The following is a 17,678-nucleotide window of genomic DNA, read 5'->3' as shown; positions in this document are numbered from 1 at the left end:
ATGTCACATGGCCTATGGGAGGTAAATGCCCAGTATGTGGATGGTGTATTTCAGTTCTAACTGTCCTCAATTTTATCCACTGTACTTGGAATCCCACCCCCCATCTTCAATTCCCAGAATTACTCAGTAATTTTAGACTGTTTCTTGGTGTGTGTTATAGGAGCTCAGTACCAGTTACATCTTTTAGTTATGATTTTTTGGCTTATGGATAAAGAACCACATCTCTGTATATTTTTTGGAAAATAAGATTTAAAAATGTAGTAGTTTTTCTCCTCTTGTCCAATTTTAAATGAATCCACTGGAAACACCCTACAGCTGCTGTCTATTTCATTATGCAATGGAATATTTAAGAATTAAATTAAACCAAATAACTGAAAGCTCATTTAGAATGTATATACAGGTTGTTTATAGGAAAGATGGGCATTTCTTGGATGAAGAAGAAAAAGCCAAATCCTTTGCCATCTTTTAAACAATCAGATGGTATGAGTTTATTCCCATATGGACACTCATCATGTTAATCCATCTATGAATAGACACCTCTACATTTTCAGAGAACAGAATGACACACAGGCATTGTAATCTGGCTTTTTCATCCTCAAGAACCCTAGGGCCAGGAGTGTGGTGTGGCCCAGAGAGGGTACTCAGTAAATGCTTTTGGCCTGGATGAGTAACGAATTACTAAAGGTTAATACTTGAGATGCTCAGTAACTATTTTAATGTGTATGTGTGTGCATATGTGCGTGAATTCATGACTGCTGCATCCTCCAGTGGTTGGGTATATATATTCTGAATTATTCTCGAAGTAGAAGTGATAGATTTGGGCTGATCCTTGTGCCCTTCCTGTCCCCCATCTACCTGTTAACCATTCTCTTCAGTCTTATTCTTCATATGGGAGCACCAAAGTGTCTAGCATCAAGGGTAGCAGCTTGAGAGGACAAGGTTGATAATGTTTGAGAATTATTTCCTGTCCAGTTTCTCTACCATAAGTGAGTTGATAAAATAAATAGCTGCAGTGTGGGAAGAGACCTATTCTACTAAATGTCTTTTGACCCAAATAAAACTTAAGTGTCCGCTGAGCTGCCAAAAAGTCTCTGAAGAGCTTGCTGAGCCGGTGCGGGAAGGGCCTGGGCTGACAAGAGCAGTACAGGTGTCACTGAGAGAAGGGGAGCTTATTTAAACTCTACGCTGGTTCTTTGTCCCACAAGATGAAGTCCCTCCATGCATTCAGTTAGGGAAACACTGCTTAGAAATTCTCTGTATTAAGCCTTGTCAACAGAAGTTACCAGATTATAGATGTAAAAACTGGATATTTAGATATTTAGGTGGCTGGATGGATACTGGGAGATGATTTTAACATATACTTAGAACAGAGTTATTTAAGATTCCTGCAACACTGCTGGTGATGTATACTAATTAAAAATTAAAGTTGCTCTAATGAGTTTCTGATTGTAATAACACAGAGAAGCAGAATGAGAAGCCTACAGGTTTAGTAGCAGGTTTTGTCTAGCAAACTGGTTCTGGTTTGCATTGCCTACTGTTAAAGAAAGGAAAGGAAATATTATAAAACACTTAACCACTGGTATTAAGAACTAAAAATTATTTCTGTTAGTCAGCCTTTGCTTGTGGGATCTCACTTCTTATTTTTATATATCGAATTAAAACATGTCTATCAGACACAGAGAACATGACTGTGTAGGTGAGTCATATTGTGGTATTTCATCTAATGACTAAGAATGTTGGCTGAAATCTTACCGGCTGAAAACCTTCAAGGTTCTCTTGTGTGTACACATCCATTTTGGGATTTAAAGCACTCTGTTGTTTTCCATTTATGTTTTTCCTGACTGGTTAGGAGCAGGTAGTAAGTCACTGAATGTACTTCTGTTTAAAATGACTAATATGGAATGTCACTTTCAGATTTCAAACCACCGCTGGGAAGGTAAAGGACTATTCTCAGGGTCACTGTGGTTAAATTTTAAGAGCTGAATTGGCAATCTGTGACTTAGGGATGTGACGGTCACTTGTTATGGCGGGGTTAGATGTTCATACATTTGATAAACTGTCTCCGCCTAACAGTACATTTTCTCTCTACGTTTTGTAAAACTAATTTGGCCTTTTCCCCCACGACATTATACTTATCACTGTGTCGTATGACTTAAGGCCTACTCCCTTGTGCCTCCAAGCATCTGACTTTTTTCTGGTACTGTTCAGTTATGGGATGGAGAAAGAGGGTTAATGACAGAGAGGGTTAAATCCAGCCAGGGCTAACTTAGGGTGTATGTGAAGTGACCTGGAGCATTGCTGCCTGGGGGTATGTGGGGAAGTCTTTGGTGGGTAGGGCCAGGGTGGGTGAATTGGGCCTCCATGCATATACCTGAAGTATATGCAGTTTAAAGGAGAAAAGTTAGCTTTGTCTGAGTAAGAATAATTAGAAATTTCGTGAGGTCCGAACATTGAGTCAGATGGCTGGTTACCTGGTCAAGGATCACTAAAAAGCAAAAACAAAAGCATACAAAGCCGTAAGTTGATTGACAGGATGACCCCAGGACCTGTCTTAGCTTCATGTCTCCTCGTTTTTTTTTTATTCTCTCCCCACCCCGACAGAGCATTAATTGCGTGTCCATCTACCTCCACATGATGCATTAGTATGTGTATGAAGAGTTAGCTTGACTCATTAGAAATAGAAATCCAGAATTCCTTTGTTAAAGATTTCTCTTGTAATCTGGAAACGTATTTGTTGGCTCATTGAAGTGTATTGATTTGGTGGATTTTCAAAGAGTAAATGCTTTCAATATTGTTTTGGACGTTTTATAAATAACTCCGTATTTCAATTTAGCTAAGTCTCTGAAAAGCGCTCTTTCAACTCATTCAAGACCCTTATTGTATATTTTTTCAAAATTCCTTCCCTTGCTTTATCTAGCAAATCAATCCATTTCCTTAGATTTATTTGTACTGTGCCAATTGTTTTATGATTTATATAGATTTCTTTACAGTGCTGCCTGCTTCTGTGGAGTGTAGGACCAGTGAGATTCCTTTGTACAGAACCTTTTAGAAGTGGGTCTTAATAATACGCTTTGTTAGTGATGAAGCCTAGAGCTTTAGTTCCCACAGCTGGATTTCTCTCAGAGGTACTTTTTTCTTAATAAAAAGTATATACCTTTTTCCAAGATACTATATATCAAATATTATATTTTATGAAGATATTAAAAACATGATATGTTCTCTAAGAAAAGCCTCTAGGCTTTTGTTTGCTGGTTTTAGTTTTCAAGAAGCTTGAGTTCAGAGGGGAAGAGGAATGGTGCTTTGTGTGAATGCTTCGCCTTTTATCACTGGCTAAATTATTTTCCTTCATTTAACTTAAAACTCTGTCCAACAAGGCATAATATGAAAGAAAAGTTTGTGACCAGTGAAGGGAGCTGAGCGATCCAAGTCTAGGGCGTAGGAGTAGGAGCTGAATTTGTTCTGCTTGTCTTGGCATTAATTGACAGTCCCCAAAATAATATCTGACTTAGCATGATTGTAAAACAAAACAAAACAAAACAAAACAAAAAGTAAGGTGATCTAGGAGCCTCCAGGATGCTGCCTGGGATTTGGGCTAATTACATTTGTTAATCTCCGTGGAAAACTTGCTTATTAATTCACAGAGACACAGAGGAGCCAACACTTTTCTGTAGAGCCACCAATAGGGAAAAATGAAAAACAAAACACTGAGAAGGTTCTTGAGGATTTATCATTAAATTTAACTTATCATTTAATTTAATATTAAGGGGCCTTAGGGGAAATACTATCTCTTGGTCTAAATGGAATGCATAATAATAGAATCCATATATAATTTTCAAGGGAAGTGATCTTTGGTTTCAAACAAAAGCTGTGTCTGAAATTTTAACAGTTCCCAGAGCAAACGACTTATCCTAAAGGGGACCACATTTTTCCTTTTCTTTACACCTCCCCCCACCATCCAATCAGGTTCTCTTCTAAGCCAACTCCTTGATTTATCAGAAATTTGGTTCAGGCAGAAATTTCTTTTCTTATGGTTTACCTAAGGTTATATTTTCTCTACTCTGAATTTTTTCTTTTCCTTAGGGTTCCAACAACCAAGTTTGATTCTATTTCTTTAGCAGCGTATTGAGATATAATTTTACATTCTATAGAATTCACCTATTGTAAGAGTACAGTTCAGTGAGTTTTAGGAAATGGATGCAGCTGTGCAGCAATTGCCACCATCCTGCTCCAGAACCTCTCCAGCCACCCTTCCCATTTGCATCAGTCCTGTCTGCTTCTAGCCCCAGACAACCACCAGTTGGCTTTCTGCCCCATAGATGTACTTTTTCTAAAAAATCTCATGTAAAGAGGTACCGAGATATAGTGATCCAGCTTTGTTTTCCAGGATTGCCTTTTTCAATACTTGGATTAAGTGTCAAAATGAAAAATCTCTGTAATCTGTAATATTACTTTGAAGTGATGTCACAGTTTGAAGGACCTAATATGTCAAGGTGGCTTTCAAATTAGTTTGTATGACTTTCTTTTTCCTCCTCTGTCAACTGTGATTTTATTGCCCTCCTTGTCCACAAGTATATCTAAATGAGTGCCAGTAGCCTGAAAAGAGAGAAGGCAAAAGGCATCCAGCCATTCTGTATTTAAAGAAGGACCGCAGGAGTCAGGTCTAGGAGACATGGAGTAAGATTCAAACACAGAAGCTAAAACTAAAACTAGGCAGCTTCCATAAGAAACTGTAGAATACTTCTTGACCTGCAAGTTACAAAGATCCCTCAGAGAAGACAAAAAGCACTAACTCTAGAAGAAAAGATTAATAAATTAGACATCATTCAAATTAAAATACATAGTGATCAAAATAGATTATTAACAAAATAAAAAGGCAAGCTATAGCCTAGGAGAAATAGTCTCTATATACCCAGGACCAAGGAGCTGTTTCCAAAATAGGTAACAAATGTCTCTAATGCAGTAAAGACAGGTAACTCAATGAAACTAGGCAGAAGACTTGGATAGTTCACAAAAGAACACATGGGAGTGGCCACGTGAGAAGGTATATTCAGCACCAGTTATCAGGGAAATGCAAATTAAAACTACATTGAGATAACTCTTCACATAAACTAGATGGTTAAAATTAAAAAGACATAGCACCAAATTTTGGTGAAAATGTGGGGTAACTAGAGCTGCCATCTATTGCTAATGGAGAGTGAGATGACACAACCAGTTTCTCAAGTGGAAAGGGCTACAGCCACTTCAGTGCCTACCCTGGCCAAACTGAAGATTGTGTTAAGATCTGTATGTTTCACTGTATGTACATTTTACTGCCCAGAAAAGGGGAGGGGTTAATCTTCAAAATACGCTGATGATTACTATATCCTACAGTAATCCTCTCCCTTCGTCCCTCCCTTTCTTCCTCCCGGCTTTTCCACATGCCCTCCCCTTACTTTTTTGCGGGCAGGGGGCAATCCAGCCATGTCACATATTGTTTCAGAACAATAATTAGTCAATTAATGGCAGAGATGAATAGAACAAATTCAGTTCCTGCCCTCTGGGCACGAGTCCAGGACAGGAGTCAGACATGCCAATAATGTGACAGTCGCAATGTGGTAAATGCCGTAAGTGGAGGCAAGAATAGGGGAGCGGCTCATCCAGGAGAGTGGAGGTGGGCCATCTGGAGGGAAATACGTGCTACCTTGACAAGAGCTTGGATGAATAGGACTGATCCTTAGATATGGTGGTAAAGGCTCTCTGAAAAAAGGGAACAGCAGGTGCAAAAGTTTAAAAAGTGGGCAACTTGTGACCAGAAGTGCTAAAAGGTGGCTGGTGGCAGCAGAAAAGGAGAAGGGATAAGTCAGTGCATCACAAGGGACCTCTACCTACCTGCTGAGGAATTTTGGACTTGATCCTGAAAAGAAAGGGAACGACTGAGGCTTTCTATCTATCATCCTGTCTTCCTAACTAGATTCTTAAATTCCATGAAATCAAGGTCTGTTATTCATCTTTGTATTCTTTGTAATGTCTGGCCAGCGTCCTGGAATGGGTAGGACAGCGAGGAAGTGTTGACTGATCTCTAAGGCTGTGTGTGATAGTCTCTTGGAGTCTTGCATGCTTGATTCAGCCATATTATTAAAATGGAATGAGTCAGAGCAGAGATACTTTTGGAATGGAGGGGTGGGGGTCTTATTACACTCTGGGCCTTGTGCCGGGGCACTCCCAGCCATTATCTAATTTAATCTACGTCATTCTTACTCAGAATCTGCCAGTGACCTCCGGTTGCTCTTAAGAGAAAGACCAAAGTTCATAGTATCCTTCAAAGCTACTGTTCACTGCCTGCTGTGCTTTTTACCTATTTAGTTCCTATTCATCTCTCAGCTTTCACTTCACTTCCTTGGGGCAGTCTTCATTGCCCTACCTTTCCCCACAATAGGCAGACTGTCAGAGCTCAGCTTCCTGTGTGATCGTATCCTGGTTCATGAGATTATTTGATTTCCCTTATTCTCGCTCAAGAATATGAGCTCTGTGATACTTTTTTGTTCCTTGCACCTAGCACAATGCCTCGCATTTAATAAATACAAAACAAAATTTGGTTGCATGAGCTAATCCTTGAGACAATTCTGTCAGATATATATTATGATTCTCATTTTTCAGGTGAAGAAATTGAAGTCCAGAGGTTAAGTCACTTGCACAAGGTTGCATAACCAGATGAGAGCCAGACCTGGAAATCAGGGATGGCTGATGGCAGCATCTTCCTCTTTCTGCTCGTGGACGCTCTGTAGGCTTTGAGTGCAGCGTGGACGCTCTGTAGGCTTTGAGTGTAGCAGATGGATACATTTTCATACTTGCATCAGTGTTGTGATTTTACCTACCTGCTGAATGATCAACAGAATGGACAGTCTTGTGGTTAAGAACGTGGGCTCTGTAAAATAGTTCCAACCCCAGCTCCTCCTCCACCATTTACTAGCTTGGTTACCTTGAGGAAGCTACTTAATCTTTCTAGCACTCAGTTTCCTGGAAGATGGGGTAACAGTACCCACTTAATAGGATTGTTGTGAAAATAAATTAATTCATATAAAACAGTACTACTGAGCACGCAGAAGTTGCTCAGTAGTTGTGAGCTTTTACTTTTATCAGCATCCATTTAGTTCTTCCCCATTTTCTTTTTCTTTAAATTTCTTAAATTGTAATATTTTTAAAAGATTGATTGATTGATTGATTGATTTGTGGTGGGGGAGAGAGACAGGGAGAGAAAGCATTGTGGTAGTGGGGGGGTTGGAAGAGCAGAGGGAGAGAATCTTAAGCAGGCTCTATGCTCAGTGTGGAGGTCATCATGGAGCTTGATCTCATGGCTCTGAGATCATGACCTGAGCCAAAATCAGGAGTTCCACGTTTAATTGACTGAGCCACCCAGGCACTACCCAGCCCCCCATTTTCTTACTGTAATTCAAAATTATATCCAGTGACCCTGTAGCAATTAAAAAAATTTTTTTTTAATTTTCTGGAAATTCTCTTTTTCCTTAAAACCGTCTGCTTCTAAGTCCTAGTTCAACTGTGAAGCATTATTCTACCTCTAACAGCAAAATACAGTAGTATTAATACTTATTAATACTCTTTGCTGTGAATTTCTAGGTTTTAGGCTTTCCCTGTTTATACCTCTGCTCAGTTAGCACAAACAGTGCTGTTACAGGAGTAGTATTGTTTTCTCTCACAAATCCCGGACCTTTTCCCCAAAGTAAGCACCATATTATTGAGCTGTTTGAATAACTGACCTGAACCCGCCCCCCCCCCAACCCAAAGAAAAACCCCAGTGGTCAGGAAGTGATTTATGTCACAGTACTTTCCTCATTCATCAGTAGGTGAGAGCGAGTATGACTTAACAGGAAATTAAAAAAAGAAGAAAGTAAGAAAAATAATCACTTCGTATATATACTAGTTGTATGCAAAAATCCTAACATTTTTAGCATGTTCCCTCACAGTGGGATTTTCTGTAAATATCTTTTGTTCTTTCCCTGATTGTTCATTGTTAAAATTCTTAACTAGTTTCTTGCGCTTAGGGTGTCATGTACATGGGTGTGTGTTTTAGTGACTTAACTATTTACCTTGCTCTTAAAAGAAAATAGCACCTGATCTATGTGTAAATGATGAGAGAAATAACAATACTGCAGCCACCCAGCTACCCGCCCTGTGCCAAGCATTACCCCATACTTCGTCCGTGTTGCTCATCCTCACAATAGCCCTGCAAGAGGAATGATATGCCCATCCTGGAGATGAGGAAGTAGAGACTTAAGGAGATGAGCCACTTCCCCAGGAAGCTCACAGCATATCGGACTCTGAGTGGCTGGGCCCTGGACATGTAGGTGGTAACAGAATAAGGGCAGAAGGGCTAAATTGTAGTGAGCCTGGCAAAGTGAAGTTGGGGTTTTAAATGGCACACCTCAAAGGCAGGCTGAGGAATACATAATGTATTTTGTCAGTGTGTGGAACTAATGAAATGTTTTGAACTGGGAGCTCAAAACTGCACAGGAGCTCGATTTTTTTTTTTTAAAGATTTTTATTTATTTATTTGATAAAGAGAGATCACAAGTAGGCAGAGAGAGAGGGGGAAGCAGGCTCCCACTGAGCAGAGAGCCCGATGTGGGGCTCGATCCCAGGACCCTGAGATCATGACCCGAGCTGAAGGCAGAGGCTTAACCCACTGAGCCACCCAGGCGCCCCCAGGAGCTTGATTTTTGAAGGCGCAGCTCTTCAAGTGTGCCCGGAGCAGCAGCATCAGCCACACTTGGAAACTTTTTAGATGCTCAGATGTTCACATTCGTTCCCACTGGCTCCATTCTTAACTCTGGGCAATCAATGACTTAAGGGATCCCCCAGATGATGCTGAGGTTCTCTCGGGCTTAAGCACGGCTGCTTTAATGAATTCTGGGTGTGCGTGGGGAGGGTGGAGAAGGCAAGAAGAACAGTGGGGAGGCTACTGCCAGGAGTCGACAGAGCGGTTATTAGAGCATAAATTTGGGTGGTTTCATTGGGAATCAAAAAAAGGAAAAATCGTGACACTTTTCACAGAAGAAATAACAGGACTCAATGATAAATGGAGGTAGGAGTATGAGGTGTGAACCCTGTGTCTACAGGTGGTAGAATTATAGGTATATACCGAAGGCATTCAGAGGGGGAACGTGTTTATATTCCTCAGGGATCGAAGCCTCATTGTGCCTTGGTTTACAGCACCTTTTCATCTGTCTCACACCCACCAGTCTGCACCCTCACCTAGAGAACTTTCCCTCTACTAAGAAAAATGTACGAAGCTCCACACCAGTAATACAGACCAGGGATGATTGAGTTATTAAATGCCAAGAGCTTTTCTCTAAGCACTTTATATTCATTATCCTGTTGTTGCTATTCATTAGTTATGGATGTTTGTAAATTGCCTACCCTTCATGTCCAATCTAAGCTGCTCTCCCCTGCAAAATTAATGTTTCCAGACACGGATCTGAGAGGCCGAGTCTGGGTTCTGGAGTTGGACAGCTGCGGGCTGAAAACCGGCCCCGCCATTCCCAGGTGTGTGGTCTGGAGCAAGTTACTTACCCAATCTCCCACCTAAATTTCCCCCAGCTGAACTACAGCAGGCAGCGTTACTACAATGAGGATGTACTAATGAGTGGACTCAGGGTTGTGGGGACCGAGACAATGCCACATGATGCTTGGTGCATAAAATGCTGAATAAATATTAGTGGGATTTATGATAATGAGCCAGGTGCTTCCGCACAATCTTCATTGGTTCTCGTGGGTCAAGACAATAAACTCCTCATACTGGCATTTAAGACTTTTCACAAACTGGTCTCTCCCTGCCTCCCAAACCTTTGATGTGATGACTCTCTGCATCATTCCCGTGCTTCCTCTAAGCTGCTCACTGTCCCCCAAACACACCCTGTCTGTTCTTGCGCTCCTGCCTTTAGTTCCCTTGGTCTCCTCCTCTCATGTCCAAGTTCTTCAGGTCTAGCCTCATACTCAGTGTTTGTGGAGTCCCCACCCCTTGCCAGTGAACCCTCATCTATAATATGAGTAATCCAAACTCTGGAGCTCTGATGGCCTTTAATGCTCAGCGGGCGCACTCAGGGTACTCTGTCGGTGCTCAGCCCACTTTTCCACACCCTTCGGTAGGTGTAGGGTGAGCCTCGTCCTTTCTTTGCTCAGGACTCAGCCCCATGCCAGAGACGTGCTTTCTTAATGGTGGGAACATGTACCTTGCCTTCTTGGTCTTTCCCAAGTTTATTGAAATATATGTTGTTTTTTTTTTTCTTTTCTGTAATGTTGCTGATAACCTCCCCTATAGGAATAACATTTAATCTATGAAATACTAATTATTATTTTGTTTCCTCAGGATGAACTTGACCTGACAGACAAACACAGGGAAGCCATGTTTGCACTTCCAGCTGAGAAAAAATGGCAAATATACTGTAGCAAGAAAAAGGTAAGAGATTCATTGTGTTTATGGTTAACTGGGAAATTATCATTTTTTGTGCCCTTTGCTTTTCCTCTTCACCACTGAAATTCAGGCAGCTCTTTGTAATGTACATACCAGATCGTGGCCTTGTTGCTACGTGTGCAGCACAGTGCTGACACCTTGGATATTTTTATGGACACTTTGTTGGACACCTCCCCATGTCCTCCACACCTGTAACCATTATTTGTAAGCCTGTGCAACTGAGACCCAAAACCATAGTGGTGTACACAAAAATCAAAGTTTCCACCCATTCTTTACATGAAAGTCGGTATCTGGGTGGATTAGGAGTCGTGTTCTGGGACCTCAATCTTTCTTTCCCATCTCCTAGCAACTTTCCATTTCAGTGCCTCTAGGGTGTGGCATTGTCCTCATGGTCCCAGGTATCTCTCTGGCTGTTTCAGAGGATGAGGTGTGAAGGGGAAGAAGGCAACATCCTTCCCCACCTCCCCTCTTACGGACATGTCCTGGAAATCATCCACCTGAATTCCCCTCACATCCTACCTTTAGCTACATGGCCTCCGCCTGCAAGGAAAGCAGCCTTTATTCTAGGTCCTATTACTGTTGAAGAAGAGGAGGATGGATATCAGCAGTCACGGTGTGGGCATCACCCCATGGACCATATCTCCTCAATAAAGTTCACTCTGCCATCTTTAAACCCTGTGGAAATTCTCAGACTGTGCCCACCCCAGTTTTGGAACCAATCAAGTTCATGGCCATCTTTTGTCACTTTTTCTTCTGTTCTAATAGAAACTTGAATCAAGATGGGGTAAACAGGAAGGGCAGGCTAGCACCTACGGGAAATGTTACCTGTCTCCAGGGCAGTGGACTCTCTAGTTACTCACCCTTGCCTCAAGGCAAGGAACAGGAACAAAGTATCGCAGTCCAATGTCTTTTCCAGGCACAGTGTGAGTCCGAGGACCCTTTTCTTATGCAACTAGTGCATTTGCACATGTGACTTGTCTCTCAGCCCTTCTGCCTCTTTGCTGCCTTGTTTGATTGCCATGCTGGCCTTCCAGAAACATCTTGCAATAGCGAGAATGTACCCCTTGGCAGCCCAACTCGGTGTCTCTGTGGGCAAGGCACCATGGCATAACTCCTCTTTGTAACTCCAGCATCAGAACACATTGAAATAAGTGTATGATGACTGAACCACTAATTTGTCATTAGTGTTATACTGAACTGTCAAAATAAATTGAAAGCACAATTAGTTTTCCACCTGAGCAGTTACCGTTGATAAAACTATGTGTGGAGTTTGGTTCTGGGGGCCTTTGCTGAGAGACGTGTCCAGCTATAACCTCTCTGTATGGTTTCTGAGCTGCTACCAGATCAGACCAAGTTGTAGTTGTAAGGATTCCTAATCTAGTAGTAACCAGGAAAACATGCTTGTGAATGACTGTGTACTCTTTTCTCTTTGTGCATGGTTCTCTTGTTGAACTGATTGTCATGGCTCAGGAAACAGATGTAATACACTGGGAAAGGATTTTAAAATTAAAAGTGTTCAGTTCTGGAAGTGATAGCATTGTACGGTCGTGGAAAATAAGGGACCTTTTCACGAGGCCATCTTAAAGACCTGCGCCCTGGAACTGAAAAGGAAGAATCTTCAAGTGCCTGTATGCACATAGGACATTGAGTGCAGACTTTTTTCTTCAAGTTAGGAAACAGTGTGAAGTGAGGATTGAGAATATACACTGGAGGAAAGGAAAGGGAAGGAAAATGGGAGCAGCTTACTGAGGGGAAAGTTTTCTTCTTTCCCAGATTTTATTACACCCATGACAGCAATTGAAAGTTAATCATGGAAACTACTGCCCCTTAGATTAGAAAAGGCAAACCCTGGAGGATAGTAATGACCTTGGACTTGCAGCTGCTGCTCATTTTTCAATTTCCAGGCCTATCAAATCCCCTTGCAAACCCTGTCTCATGTGCTCATGGCAAGGTTGCCTTTTCGTAGGAAGATAGATACGGATGTGACCACTGACCTCAGAATCCCATTTCTTGCTGGATGGGCCCTTCCTACCACTACCTGACTGCACAGATCCCTGAAAGCACAGTCCTCCTGCTAGCTTCATTCTTACAGCCCGGATTCCTTATGTGACAGCCAAGTAGTGGCTGAGTGGGAAAGCCATTTTAACTCTTTAGGGATTTCCATGGGGTCACAGATCTGCCTCACTTTTTTTTTTTTTTTTTAATTTTTTTTTCCAATTTATTTATTTTCAGAGAAACAGTATTCATTATTTTTTCAACACACCCAGTGCTCCATGCAAGCTGTGCCCTCTATAATACCCACCACCTGGTTGGATCTGCCTCACTTTAAAATGGATGCTAGCGTTGCTGAGTTAAGGATTTTCTTGATTAGAGCGTCTCAAAATATTAAAACTCTGCTCTGTGTTTGGTCTGCAACTGACCTTTTGGGGCGCTGTCATAAATAGGGAAATAATATAATGACTACGAGAACAAAAACTTGAGCATGAAAAGGGCATGATGTTTACCTGTCTTCGTATAATGTGATCTCCTAAGGGACAGGTTGCCTATTCTCGAAATGGAGCCCATGGTGGCCATCTTTATTACTAAGAACAGACTGTTTTTCTTGGACCATATCTTAGGTAGCCTTTTCAAATCAGGCTTGTCACCAGCAAGCCAAACCACATCCATTTCTCAGGCCAAGGGAAAGCTATAGACTCATGGCTTCTTAGATTTTTCCATCTTTCAAGATTAGAACCCAGGGCATTACAGACATTCTCACACATAGTGAAGCCATAGAGTCAGGGGCCATGAAAGCCAACAGAAACAGACACATGAGTTGGTGAAAAGCAGGCTTTCTGTGTGAAAGTGCATAGTAGTTGTGGAGGCAAATGAGACTGGGAACGGAGGATGGGGCCAGGCCTTCCTCAGCCAAGTGGCTCTTTTCCACCCAATGGTGACCTGAGTCCCAGCAGCGGCTGTCTGATTATCAAGCCCTGCGCTCGTTTCTCACACTTGCCTCTATCTACATCTCTAGTTGAAAATCCATTTCTAGAGCCAAAACAAAAGCAGCAAAAGTATTTCTAGGACTAAAAGAATTGGGAAGAAATTAATTGGCGGCTTGCCTAATTGAGTAATCCGGGGGAGAGTAAGAGATGGATGTTGTGGCCTTGTTGAAAGTCCAAACAAATCTGTAAAAACGACTGGACTGGTTGGTCTGCCGTCGTTGGTCCTCTGTGGCAGTCCACTGTCAAATGTTTTTTAACATTCATGAAAGGACCACAGAAAGGTCCTGTTGGTGGGGCTGGAGGTATTTTCAAATAGGAAATGTTTGTGGTTCTTATCTTTAAAGGTAATTCCCTTTTTAGCTCCAATCACAACATACTCTTTTGTTTAAGTGAGGTTTTTCCCAGTCTCCAGCCAGAAACTGCATCTGTTAACAATCTTTTGGATTTTAAACTGAAACTTTTTAAACAATGAACCATCTGACCACAAAAGGCATCTGGCCATGCTGTATTTGCTTATTGTTAACATGATTTTTAAACCCTGGGAAAAGTAAGGAGAGGGCTTTGGAGAGAGAGAAGAAAATGGTGCGTATACTGTCTCTCGGCGATGACAATCATATGGGCCCTGGCAGAAACCTTTAATTGTGCTTCTTCACGGGAGTGATTTGCACGAATTGTGTCACTAACCTGGTCCTTACAGGCCTCCGGAAAACACTTGCTCCCCCCCCCTTGGGCTTCCGCGCTTACGGAGTAGGCAAGTGGCGCTGGATACCGTTAGCTGTAGTGTCCTCAGGAATTTGAGGCCAAGATCAGCACCACTTGCCCTCCTCTTGTTTCCGATCTCTAAAGCCAAGGGTTCAGTAAATGGCCTTGGATTCTCCGTATTTCATGTCTCTATTTTCTTGGGTCTTCTGCAGAGAAGATGAATTTTTATTCTGCTGATGAGGGTGTGTTTGACTCAAATTTCATTAACTCCTTTAAGAACCTGGCCTGACCTGGCTGTGGGGGAGATGTGGCCACGTGAGCAAAACCTGGACCTGGTGCTTGGTGCCTTTGCAGACATGCAGGAACAGAGACTGAAAGTGCAGCTGCTAGTTTTTCATTCACTCCCTTCATTTGGTTTGCGTATCTTAATTGGATCACTTCCCCACTCTTCTCCATAGAAAGCAATTCTCCTTGCACCACACACATACACAAAGATTAAAGTTGTATTGTGCACAGTTGTCAGGGTGTGGCTCTTTCAGTTCCTTGAGAGTCGAGGGCCTCCTGTGTTTAAAGGAACAGAGGGTGAAGTTGTGGAATTAAGTCAAGAGGAACCATGGGCTTTCTGCACAACGGTCAGACAAGCCAGCTGTAAAACAAGGAGGCAAGATGATAACGTTCATCCTCTAGTTGTTTCCAGTATCCTGATGAGAAGCTGCTGTGGGTAGGCTGGGATAAGAAGCAGTAGTTGGGCATTGGAAGACCCGAGAAGGAAGGGAAGCTAGGTATCCTTTCTTTACTGTAATTGTTTAAACACACTGTAGAGTGAGCTTTGGATTTTCATGTGTTCACTTTGTTAGCTATCAAGATTTGGGAGAGGGAGTCTGTTGACGGGCAAAACCTAGATGTCAGTAATTGTATTTCTAGACCTTTTTAACAAGTACTTGGGTTGGTTTCCTGCCATTGAGTTTTCACCTGTTGATGGATTCCAGTTGGCATTTGTACACCCAAGTGCTAAGGGGTTGAAGACAGTGGCAGAAGTAGAAGTGATCAGAGATAAGACTGGGATGTATTTTGCCCGTATCCTTTCTCTAAAAGAATAAATAAGGGGAGCACAGTAGCTGGATATTGGGGGGCGTCTCCAGGTTCTGTAGGCTCTGAAGCTCTTGGCCTTGTCTGCACATTCCCTGACTCTGACAGTTGATGGTTTGTACAGAAGTCCTTGCTGAACCACTAAGAAACAACTGACTTAGAGTATCTGGGGCTTCATTCCATGAAGCCATGCTCTTGGTGAGGGGCAGGATGGTTTGTGATTCACCGAAGGTGTATTGAGTACTCCTCCAGGGCAGACTCTTGGCTAAATTCTGAAGATGGTTAAACAAATAAATCAAATTTCCTGGAGTGGATGATCCTGGTAGGAGAAGCAGATAAGATCAAATAATTGCCAAGTCTTGTCATAAGCTCCATAATGAGGTAAGCAAACAGGCTCTGGGGCACGGAGGAAGGAGCCACCAATCTTTGGGGGTAGATGTGTGTGACTCAGACAACAACAGTTCTTCACCACTTTGTCCTATCTAGCAGTTAGAGCAGTGAGAGGGCTGACGTTGTCATGCTTTTATCCCGTCATTAGACACCGGCTCCTTTTAACAGTTGACCTGTGCTCACGTGCACTGTTCTTGGTTTGTACTTTGTTCTTTGTCCCTTCCAATATTGAAAAGGTCAACATTAGACTTTTGGCCTAATCTGATCTTCACTACACAACACACAAATTTGTAGGGCTTGTTAGGAAATCTGTAGAAAGGCTAAACTTTTGAAAAAAGGAGGCACAGTGGGGGAAGACTGAAATAACTGAGGTTTGTTCAGCCTGGAGAAGAGAAAGACATGTAGACACTCCAACATAGTTTAAAAAAAGAAAAGAAAAGAGGGGTGCCTGGGTGGCCCAGTGGGTTAAAGCCTCTGCCTTTGGCTCAGGTCCTGATCCCAGTGTCCTGGGATCGAGCCCCACATCGGGCTCTCTGCTCAGTGGGGAGCCTGCTTCCTTCTCTCTCTCTGCCTGCCTCTCTGCCTACTTGTGATCTGTCTGTCAAATAAATAAATAAAATCTTAAAAAAAAAAAAAAAAAAGGAAAGAAAAGAAACTCCAACATGGGTATACCTCAGTGAAACTATGGTAACTGTCAAAATATTGCCAACTTCCTTGGTAAAAAGCAGCTGCCTCGAACCCTCCTGATAAAAATCTCTGTGACAGTCACCCTTCCCACAAGGGTCCACTACTTCCCCCCAATGACTTAAGCTTTAACTACTGGCATGGAGCAAAGGGGACTCTAAGACCCTGTTCCCACATTACATCGTTGATTCCAATTCATTGATGCCCATGCTATGCTGGTTGATAAGTATTTTGAACGTTGGCCTCAGTATGAGATGCTGATTGACCTGAAGATGATGATCATAACCACCTGATAATATGGGTTCACAGCCTGAAACATTCCTCCTCTAGAATTGATCCCATGGAAGTGATAAGAAATATACCAGGGTGAGGCAGTTCTTGGTAGTGTTGCTCCTAAAAGCCCGTGATTGTAACCAACTTAAAGAGGATGTTTATATGGTAGAACACAACCCTAACAGAGTATTTTGTAGCCATTGAAAAATCACGTTTTCAAAGAAATTGTAATGACATGGAAAACTGCTCAGCATGTTTTAAAAAAAGAAAAAAAAAGGCATAAAACTGTAAGCAGTACCATCAAAAGTTTGCAAAGGAGTAAAGTTAGAGGTAGGCAGACAGAAACAGTTGCTTGGTGGGATTGTGGGTGATTTAATTTTTTTCTTTATACAGATATTTCCCAAATCTTCTACAGTACATTCTGCTCCTTACTTTGGAATATTTTCCCCCCAGTTGTAAAAATAAAATTGCTCTTTTTAAAAGTACATAGAGTGTATTTGTATGGTCAGGTTTCAGAGAAGCAGGATTACTGGCAGCAACACAGAGCAGCAATTCACCCTGACACATGCATGGAAGCTGACTGAGCACTATCCATAAGGCTGTTGTCTTTATTTCTGTTGCTGGAGCTCCTTGGAGCACACAGTTGGCAAGGAGGGTGGATATAAACTGGAAGAGAGCGAGGGTAGGCTGGAGTCCACAAGGACAGACTGAAGTCCACGTCAGTTCTGTCTGCCTCTGACTTTGGTGTGGGTGTCCTGCAGAAGCCTGAACCATTAGTTGTGGAGCTCAGCATACACACACCTGGCCCAGGAGAAGCTGAGGGAGGATCCAGGGGAAGGTGGAGCAGTTACAGACCTGCCAGCTATTCCACACCAGCAAGGTGAGCCAGCAGCTAAAGACAACATGTATGAACTACAAAATGGCTGCTGCTTCACTTCCGCCCTCCACATCTCCTGTGAGAATCTCTCTTGCGGCTCACCATACCCAGAAACCTATAAGAAAACATGCTGTTCAGCCTAGCCAACTCGAACATTACAAAGCTACCACATACTTATACTGAAATTGGGAGGAAAAATAAATATTATTTT

The 17,678-nt window shown here is 42.2% G+C and overlaps 1 protein-coding gene across 2 annotated transcripts in view; it reads left to right on the top strand.

Moving 5' to 3' along the window:
* DAAM1 (dishevelled associated activator of morphogenesis 1) overlaps positions 1 to 17,678 on the top strand; it is a 164,808-nt gene that overhangs the window by 73,830 nt on the left and 73,300 nt on the right. For both annotated transcript variants that reach the window (XM_044231657.1, XM_044231658.1), the window contains exon 3: positions 10,364 to 10,453. In XM_044231657.1, coding sequence (XP_044087592.1) covers positions 10,364 to 10,453 — 90 coding nt within the window. The remainder of the gene's footprint in view (positions 1 to 10,363; positions 10,454 to 17,678) is intronic.

Source organism: Neovison vison, chromosome 13, assembly GCF_020171115.1.
Source record: "Neovison vison isolate M4711 chromosome 13, ASM_NN_V1, whole genome shotgun sequence".
NCBI classification, from domain to species: Eukaryota; Metazoa; Chordata; class Mammalia; order Carnivora; family Mustelidae; genus Neogale; species Neogale vison.
This window is presented reverse-complemented; position numbering and strand designations above follow the sequence as displayed.